The sequence below is a fragment of the Coturnix japonica genome, chromosome 22, assembly GCF_001577835.2.
Source record: "Coturnix japonica isolate 7356 chromosome 22, Coturnix japonica 2.1, whole genome shotgun sequence".
NCBI lineage: Eukaryota > Metazoa > Chordata > Aves > Galliformes > Phasianidae > Coturnix > Coturnix japonica.
In genome coordinates this window covers 46,037-55,130 of record NC_029537.1, presented here as the reverse complement: position 1 = coordinate 55,130, position 9,094 = coordinate 46,037, and the positions used below count along the sequence as shown (strand labels likewise).

At 65.1% G+C, this 9,094-nt stretch overlaps 2 protein-coding genes across 3 annotated transcripts; one reads left to right on the top strand and one right to left on the bottom strand.

The window, feature by feature from the left end:
- Positions 1–624: 624 nt before the first annotated feature.
- On the top strand, positions 625–3,520 carry CAPG (capping actin protein, gelsolin like). Its single transcript, XM_015883045.1, is given in 9 exon segments — positions 625–692; positions 1,033–1,131; positions 1,205–1,377; positions 1,446–1,600; positions 1,802–1,969; positions 2,297–2,536; positions 2,789–2,921; positions 2,989–3,077; positions 3,151–3,520. Coding segments are annotated over 8 exon segments (1,047 nt in total). The 5' UTR covers positions 625–692; positions 1,033–1,108; the 3' UTR covers positions 3,217–3,520.
- Positions 3,521–3,595: 75 nt separating this feature from the next.
- DBNL (drebrin like) lies at positions 3,596–7,271 on the bottom strand. 2 transcript variants are annotated; one of them, XM_015883043.1, is made up of 13 exons: positions 7,135–7,271; positions 6,664–6,776; positions 6,406–6,480; positions 6,179–6,325; positions 5,870–5,947; positions 5,588–5,739; positions 5,459–5,501; positions 5,278–5,355; positions 5,044–5,146; positions 4,857–4,949; positions 4,391–4,485; positions 4,160–4,265; positions 3,596–4,054 (listed from the first exon to the last, which is right to left on the bottom strand). In XM_015883043.1, the coding sequence occupies exons 2-13, from the start codon at positions 6,757–6,759 to the stop codon at positions 3,915–3,917; spliced, it is 1,206 nt and encodes a 401-aa protein (XP_015738529.1). In that variant the 5' UTR covers positions 6,760–6,776; positions 7,135–7,271; the 3' UTR covers positions 3,596–3,914. The 2 variants fall into 2 exon arrangements, with proteins under 2 accessions (XP_015738529.1, XP_015738528.1); XM_015883042.2 differs by lacking the exon at positions 6,664–6,776 and having other exon boundaries at positions 7,135–7,229.
- Positions 7,272–9,094: the final 1,823 nt, after the last annotated feature.

The following is a 9,094-nucleotide window of genomic DNA, read 5'->3' as shown; positions in this document are numbered from 1 at the left end:
CCGTTATCCCCGTCCCGTGCCCCCGATCCCGCTGCGAGGCCCTGCAGGCTCCCCGGGCCCCACGGAGGCCGAGCCACGTGGCTGAGCCCCCCCCGCGCTCGTCACACGTGTGGCCCCCAGCCCAGCTGTGACTCAGCACCCAGACACGCTGTGGCGGGGGTGGCCGGCAAAGGGGGGCTGCCCTGTGGCAGCTACAGCTTCCCAGTTCATCCCAGTTCCCCCCAGTTCATCCCCTGTTGCCCCAGTTGCCCCCATTTCACCCAATACTCCCCAGTCCCCCGGTGTTCCCGGTCCCCCGAGCGTTGCCCCCCTCCCCACATTACAGCCCCCCCCCATTCAGCCCCATTCAGCAATCCCAGTACAGGACGTGACTCCAGTGCTGCTCCCCAACCACCAGCTACAATTCCCAGTGCACCCCCCGCTCCCAGCACAGCCCCCCCCCATGTCATCCCCCCCCCCAGCAGCAACAGGGGCCTGGGACCCCCAGGAGCTCCATGTGATGCTGACTCCTGTTTGGGGGGGTCGTGTGCCAGCAGCCCCCCCCATGGCCACGTGCTCAGGGTGGGGGGTACATGCAGGAACAGGCCCACCCCCCCATCCCCCCATCCCCCCTATTCACCCCCCCGGCGTCCACACCCTTTCCTGCTTGAGTCAGAGGCATCTGACTGCGGCTTCCGGGTGTCCCACGGCTGGTGGGGCGCCCGCCTGTTTGTCTGGGTGTCTGTCGGGGTGTCCTCCTGTCTGTCTGTCTGCTCACGGGGGTGTCCATCTGTCAGGGTGTCCGTCCTTCTGCCTGTCGTTCTCCTGCTGCGCTTGGCTGTACTTCCAGGTGTCCGTCTGTCCGTCTGTGTGACCCACAGGGGTGTCTGTCTGTCCAGGTGCCCATTCATTGGGGTGTCCGTCTGTCCGCTGGGGTGTCTGTGGTGGGGGTTGTGTCCGTCTGTCAGTTGTGGTGTCTGTTGGGGCGTCCATTTCTCCATTGGGTGTCTGTGGTGGGGGGTCTGACCTCACTTCTGTCTGTCTGTCCATCAGGGCATCCATCTCCCTGTTGTGGTGCCAGCCTGTCCTTCCAGCTGTCTGTCCATCCATCCACCGCCTCCCTGGCACCATGTACACAGCCCTCCCCAAAAGGTCCCACACCCTCCAAACCCTCCCCGCCCCCCGTAGCCCCATAGACCCCATACCAACACCCCTCTCCCCGCAGCAGTTCCCCCTTTGGCCCCGCACCCACCCGCCCTGGGCTGCACATCTGGCGCGTGGAGAAGCTGCGCCCGGTGCCGGTCCCTGAGAGCTCCTGGGGCATCTTCTATTCGGGGGACGCCTACCTGGTGCTGCACCTGGGGCCCGAGGAGCGAGCCCACCTGCACCTGTGGATCGGTGAGCACAGGGTGATGGGGCGATGGGGGGACGCGGGGGTCCCGCTGAGCTGCTGTTCCCCGCTGCAGGTCGGGAAGCGTCGCAGGATGAGCGGGGGGGCTGTGCCCTGCTGAGCACACAGCTGAATTCACTGCTGGGGGAGCGCCCCGTCACCCACCGCGAGGTGCAGGGCCACGAGTCCGATGAGTTCATGGGATACTTCCCCCGCGGCGTCACGTACCAGGTGTGGGGCTGGGCACCACCAGTCAGCAATGAGCATCACCAGTGGGCCATTGGGTGACACTAATGGGGTCTGGGCATCACCAATGGGCCATTGGGTGACACTAATGGGGTCTGGGCACCACCAGTGGCTCTTGGGCAGCCCTGATGCGCTGGGCATGGCGATGGTGCCGGCCATTGCTCAGTGTCCCTGCGGTGCCGGCAGGACGGCGGGGTGGACTCGGCCTTCAAGTCACCGCGGCACAGCGCTGGTCCCGGCCCCGTGCGCCAGCTCTACCAGGTGAAGGGCCGCAGGAACATCCGGGCCATGGAGCGGGAGCTGAGCTGGGCCAGCTTCAACACTGGAGACTGCTTCATCCTCGACCTGGGAGAGGTGCGTGGCTGCATCAACCCCGTCCCTTCTCTGTCCCCCAGGTCCCTGGCTTGGTGCAAGAAGGGCAGCGTGTCTGTGTGGTGTCCATCTGTCTGTTGGGGTGTCCTTATGGTCATCAGGGCAGCTCTCCATCTATAGGAAGGCTGGCTGTCCTGATGGTGTCTGTCCATCTGTTGGGGTGTCTGTCTATCAAAGCATCCATCTGTCCATAGCAGCGTCTGTCTGTTTTCCTGCCTGTCCACCTGCCCATTGGGGCGTCCATCCACTGGGATGTCTGTCTGTCCTCCTTGATGTCCACCACATTGCCACCTCAATCCTTGTCTCCAGACCATCTTCACGTGGTGCGGGGCGCAGTGCAATGTCCTGGAGCGCAGCCGGGCGCAGGAGTTGGCTGCAGCCATCCGTGATGGCGAGCGGGGTGGCAAAGCACGCCTGGAGACGGTGATGGATGGCGAGGAGCCCCCTGAGATGCTGCAGGTGCTGGGCCCAAAGCCCACCCTGATGGAGGGCAGCCCTGAGGAGGACGTGGCGGCCGATCACAGCGCGGGGACGGCTGTTCTGTACAAGGCAAGGCACGAGGGACGCGTGGGGCTGGGCATGGCTCAGGGACCCCCATGCAGGGGGCTGGTTGCCCCACAATGGGTCAGGTTGCCTAAAGCTCCATCAAACCTGGCCTGGGGCACCCGGGGCTTCCCTGTGGGCTCATAAGGGATGTGTGGATATGGCACTAAGGGGCAGGTTGTTGGTCAGACTTGGTGATGTAAAGGTCTTTCCCATCCTGGCACTGGCTGTGGGATGGGGGTGACACTGACCATCCAGGTGTCGGACGTGACGGGGCGCATGGACCTGAGCGAAGTGGCGCGGGGCTGCCCCTTCAACTAGAGCCTGCTGTGCCCCGATGACTGCTTCGTGCTGGACACGGGCTCCGGGGGGAAGGTCTACGTGTGGAAAGGTGCCCGGGGATGGGGATGGGGAGGGCACAGGGCCACCCCATGCAGCACTGACAGCCCCATCCACAGGGCGTAAAGCCAACGAGCAGGAGCGGCAGGCGGCGCTCAGCGTGGCCGAGCAGACCATCACCCGCATGGGCTACTCGCCCCACACACAGGTGGGTGCAGGTGGGCTGGGGGGCGCAGGCCACATCCTCCCACCCCCATCGTGTCCCCATCACCATCCCACAGGTGGAAATCCTGCCCCAGGGCCGCGAGACGCCCCTTTTCAAGCAGTTCTTCAGCGGCTGGAAGTGAGGGGCACCGTGGGGACAAGGCAGGGACAGGTCACCATATTCCCCACTGCACCTCCATCCCTGTGCCAGCTCCAAGCACAGCCCAGCCCTGCTCCATCACCCCACCCCCATCATCCCCGAGGTCATGCCATCCCCACGCCACCTCCCTCTCCAACCCCATTCCATGCCATCCCTGCTCAGTGCCATCCCCATGCTTCAGCACGTGCCATCCCCAGGCCTACGCTGCCATGCCACATCCCTGCCATCATTGCCATGCCCGCATGTCACCCTCACGCTGCACAAATAAAGGCATGATGCGAACACTGCACCGAAATACCACCAATGGCACAGAAACCCTCACCCATGGTCTGTGGGTGGGGGGTACACAGAGCCCCACAGGGTCCTGACACCAAAGAAAGCCCTTTTATTGACCCGCAGCCAACAACCACCGCATCTTTGATCCCAAAGCAAACCAGGGGGAGAGGAAGGCCGCCTCTGCACCGTGCTCTTCCTCCTTCACAGTGAATGGGGCAGGCAGCACTCACAGCTTGAGGGGGGGGGGGTCACTGCAGGGTGCTGCCGTCGCCCCCCAGAAAGTGCTGGGGGCTCCGGGGGGCACAGCACGGTGCTGGGGGAGGGGGGAGGAAGGCAGGAAGCTGGCGCTGCTCGGAAGAACCAGTGCTGGTGGGGGGAGTCCGGGCACTGCCCGCCCCACCGACCTCACTCCAGCAGCTCCACGTAGTTGGCAGGGAACATCCCGAAGTGGCCGTCGGGGCCGTAGCCCCGCCACCATCCCTCGTCGATCATCTCAATGTTGGTGATGATGTTCTCGGGGTCAAAGGAGATCTCGGTGTCGTCCGCTGGGAAAGAGGAACAGGGGGGGGATGTGGGATAAAGCAAGTGAATCCCTGGGCCCCCCATTCTGGGGGGACCCCTTACATTTGGGAGGGATCTCCCTCCCATACCCGCCTGGTAGTCGTAGAGCGCGCGGGCACACAGCCCCTTCCCTGCCAGGTCAGGCTCCTGCTGGTACCCAGCCGGGTACTGGTACTGAGCTCCATCATCGTGGTCCTGGGGGAGAATGGGGGGCATTGAGGGGGTGCAGCAAACCCAGCGTGGGGCTGAGGGCAGCAGAGGCACCCAGAGGGGGTGCACCCCCATAAAGCTGGACCCGAAAAGCAGAGGCAGAGCCCAACCTGTGGGGGTTCCTCATAGATGGCTGCGCTGTCAGCTGCGTCCTCATACACGTTCTCCCCATCCGTGTGGGTCCCCATTGGGCTCACATTGTGCCCTGCGGGGGGAATGGCGGCAGCTCACTCATAGTGCTCCCCCCATAGCAGTGGGGTTACAGAGCCCTGAGTGGTGTTTCCTGTTTGGGGGGGTGCGGGGGAAGGGGGGAGCTCGTGCCCAGTGTGAATCATTGCCTAAAATACCGCAGATAGCAACGCTAATGGGAAGGGCTGCGCCGGAGCTTGGCCAACAGCAGCATCTAGCGGTGAGTGCGGCCCCACAGCACCGTGCTGCCAGGGGGGTGGGGGGTCATGGAGTCATGGCAGGACTGTGGGCAGCTCTGAGCCTCTGTGCCCCCACCCAGCACCACGTCCAGGTGGGTCGGGGGTCTCCAGGAGGAGCCCAGGTCCCAGGTGGGCGCACAGCACACACCTGCAGCCAGCACCGGTGATGGGTCCAGGACGGTGGGGGTGGGGGTGGGCACCGAGTCCGGCTCCCGCTGCAGGAATGGGCTGCGCAGTTTGCCTGCAAGAGAAGAGGGGGAGTTCAGGGGGGTCTGCAGATCCTCCCCTGCCTGGGACTGGGTGCCCACATTCTCCCCCCACCCTGAGACCCTCACCTGGCTGTGCAGCAGCCGCAGCATCACCAGGTGCCGCCTGCTCCCTCTGCACAAAGATGTCCCGCGGGTTCCCTGGGCGCTGTGCAATCAGTGACGCTGCCTCCTGCGTGTAGAGCAGAGCTCAGGGTGGGGGGAGAGTCCAGTGGGTGAACCCCCAGCTGTGGGGCTGTGGGGCTGTGGGGCTGTGGGGCTGTGGGGCTGTGGGGCTGTAGGGCTGTGGGGCTGTGCTCTCACCTGGGCTTTCTCCACTGATTCACTCCTTCGGACGCTGCGGCGCTGCCCGGCCTCGTGCTCCTCTGCCTGCTGCTCCTTCTGTGGCACCAGAGAGGAAAGCGATGGCCCCACCATGTGGACCCAGGGAATGAGCAAAGGGGGCATCTGCACCCAAACACCCCAGGGACAGCACGAGGCTCACCCACTGCTGATGCTCCTGCCTCTCTGCCTCCTGCTGCAGCCTCCTGCAGGGAGATGGAGGGTGACAAAGGGGACAGAAGATGACAGAGGGTGACGGGGTCACAAGGGGCTGGCGGTGCTGAGGACTCACTTCTGGGCCTCGATCTGGCTGGAGCGCGCCTGGAACCTCTGCTCCCTCCCTGCTGCCTCCTGCAGTTCCCTCTCGCGTCGTTCACGTTCCAGCCGCTGCCGCTCCTCCTCCATGCGCCGCTTCTCCTCCAGGCGCCGGTTCTCCTCATCCTTCTGTTGGGTGCACACACCACCTCAGCCCCACTGCGCTGCCATGCAGCCTGCACTGCTGCACTGCAGCCCTCACCCCATCTCAGCCCCACTGCGCTGCCATGCAGCTGCACTGCTGCACTGCAGCCCTCACCTCAGCCTTGGCCCAGAAGTGGTCCTTGTTGACCCGCTTGATTTCTGACATGGCGTTGGTTTTCTGGTAGACGGAGCCCTGTGTGGGGTGGGCAGGGGGGGTCAGAGCGCTGCACAAATGACCTTCCTGCATTCCCTGCAGAAACACGCTGACCCCGCTGCTTTGTGCTGCCGTTGTGAGGGATCGCAGCACGGTTGGGTGGGATGGGACCTCACTTCCCCAGCCCCATCCCACGGTACCAACACCAGCACCGACCCATCTCCCATACTCGGTGCTGTCACCCCAGCAGTGCCCCAAACCCAGACTCACCACGGGGCCCTGTGGCCCGGCATCCTGGAAGCGGCTGCTCTCCTTATGGAAGCTGTAGTTGGCCCCCGAGGCTTTGGCCACCTTCTGCATGATGAGCTCGGGCTCCACATCCTCCTCCGCTCGAGCATTGATGGTGACGTGGGCACCCTGCACGGGGACATCAGGCTCGGGGTAGCACCGAGGTGGCTTCCACAGGGAAAGAATGGGGACAGCAGAGCCGAGCAAACCTTCAGGAAGCTGGCAACGGTGCTGACATGGTTGGCACACGCTCCTTTCCGCACATCATTGACACCCTCACCCGTCTGCATGGAGAATCAATGGCAAACCAACAGAACAGCAATGGAAAACCAACAGAGTACCAATGGAACAGCAATGGAAGAGGCAATGGAACAGCAATGGAAGAGCAGTGGCACCACGAGCCCCTCCCCAGCAGCTCTTTCCCAACCCTTTGCTTTGGGATGTCCCACATCCCCATCCCAGCTCACCCAGTTGACGAGGACGTATTTGGGCAGGCCAGAGTTGGGGTCCTTCACCCTGCAGAAGGCGTACATCACCTTGCCGCTGTTCAGCTCCTCCACCATCTCCTCCAGGCCGCCCTCTGTGCCGGGACAGGAGCGGGGCTGGGCCAGGGGACACCGACCACATCCTGGCTGCCCCCAGGGAGCCCACAACTCCCGGCATCCCCAGCAGCACGTGCACGGGAACCACTCAGGAATGAGGAAACCCACAGAACACACTCCCACCCCCAAACCCTTCCTCATAAACGCCCCCAAAGCAAAAGGCAGCAGCACCACAACGGCCAGCCCCAAACCCAGACCCCCTCACAGCAGGAATGGGCCTTCAGCCTCCATTGGCAACCGAAAGGGGTTATGGGGCAGAGCGGGAGGGGTGGGCGGAACGTGCCGGCATCACTTCCCCATTTGTAATAAGGCGCCCAGAGCTGGGGCACAACTCACCCCCGGTGCCGGCCACGCGCAGGTCGTTGCTGTTGCCTTCATAGGTGAACAGAGCCCTGTGGGTTCGGGGGGGGCAGAGTCACGTCCCCAGCCCCAAAGCGCTGCACCCACCGATACCGAGCCCCAGCTCCCGGGCATCCATTGAGCCTCATGCACTAAACCCCCCCCACCCCACAGCCCCACAGCCCACCAGCGCGGCACCCGCATACCCGCCAACCCCCGTCCCGCAGCCCAAGCCCCCAGGCACTACCACAACCCAGCAGCCCCATGCCCCGCCCGCTGCCCCCCCGACTCAACAGCTCGGGCATCCTCACCCCGGCACCGACGGCAGCCACGGCGACCTACCAGCGGGCTCCCCCCTGCCGGCGACCCACGTGGGACCGTTGCGCCTCCACCCGAACTTAGAGAAACCCACCACGCATCTTTCTGATGCCCCGCCCCACGCTCTAGCCCGAACCAACACAGGCACCCACCCACACCACGTACCACCTCCATCCCCCAAAAGCCCACATCACCATCACCCCCCCATCACCCCCCTACACCCCACCCACCCACATCCTCCTTCCACTTTCCCTCCCGTCGACCCCCCAGGCCCCCCGCCTCCCCCTGCCCCCCCCGCTCTTCCCCCCGCCCATCAGGTGCGGTGTTGCTGCGGTCCGCCACCACTTCTACCGGTAGGCCTTACCTGCAGCGCCCGCCCGTTTCGCTTGCTGAGGTCTCAGCCGCCATGGCAGCGCGCAGCGGTCCGCCACGCCCCGCCCCCGCCCCATACAAGGCCCGCCCCCGAGCCCCGCCCATCCGGGGACGCCCCCGCCGTTGGCCACGCCCCCGATAGACCACGCCCCCCACGGAAGCCCCGCCCCCATGGCCGCGGGCGCGCGCTGCTCATTCGCCCCCCTGAGGGGGGGGGACACGGGCATGGCGCGATTGTCACCCCCCCCCCCAACCCACCCCCCACCCGTGTCCCCTCCTGCGTCCCACGGACACCGCGGGGCGTTGGGACACGGGCTCCCCCAGCCGCCGTGGGACCCCCGTGTACAGTGTGTCCATGGGGCACCCTGCTGCCCCCCCCCATGATGACATGGGGCAACTCCGAACACCTTGAGCCACCCACGGGACCCCCAGACACCCCGGGACCCCCAGACACCAGGAGCTTCAGACCCCACGCCCCCCCCCACAGGCACCACGGGGCTCCCAGGCAGCCCTGGATACACCATGGGGACACTGGGACCCTCGGGCAACCCAGCCCCCCCCCCCCAGATGACATGGGACCCCCTGGGCACCCCCGGCCACTCTGGGACCCCTGGGAGCCCCCCAGCCTCCATTTGGCCCCGGGACCCCCGGACAGCCTGGCACGGCCCCAGGACCTGTGGATGCCATGGGACCCCTGAGCACCCCGAGTCCTCCAGCCACCCCAGGAGCCCCAACCACTATTGGGACCCCTGGGGACAGTGGGACCGTGGGACACCATGGGACCCCCCCCATCCTCCATGTGAGGGGCTGCCTTCAAACACCCCAAATTGGCATTTTGGGGGTGCGACCCCCAGGGACAGATCTCCCCAATTGGTCAGAGTGACCCTGGGTGGGATGGGGAAGCTGCTTAGTGCCCCCCACAGCTGTGAGCGCTGCCAGCAGCCAATTAATGGGAAAGTTAATTAAAAGCAGGGCCATAAAACATCTGGAAGGGGAGTGCCTGGGCAGCGCAGTGCCCCGCAGCTGCTCCTTGGGGTCACCGCTGAGTTCTGTGCCACAAAAGCCTTTTCATAGGGGATTTCAGGCAAAGGGACCTTTGTGGGGTGGTGTGAGGGGGCCCGGAGGGTTGGAGGGGGTGGGCGACTCGGTGCCAAAAGAATAGGGTTTGTCAGTGCGGCCCTGTCCTATGGGGCAGCCTGGGGCTGTACAGGGACCCTGCTCAGTGTGGGGTGGGCTGGGGGCTCCGTGAGCACCCCACTGTGATGCG

Coding starts and splice junctions, on each gene's coding strand:
- DBNL (XM_015883043.1), bottom strand. CDS start 6,759: ATGGTGGAGGAGCTGAACAGCGGCAAGGTGATGTACGCCTTCTGCAGG. Junction 5,502..5,587: donor AGCCAGATCGAGGCCCAGAA/GTGAGTCCTCAG, acceptor ATCTCCCTGCAG/GAGGCTGCAGCAGGAGGCAG. Junction 5,147..5,277: donor AATCAGTGGAGAAAGCCCAG/GTGAGAGCACAG, acceptor CTCTACACGCAG/GAGGCAGCGTCACTGATTGC.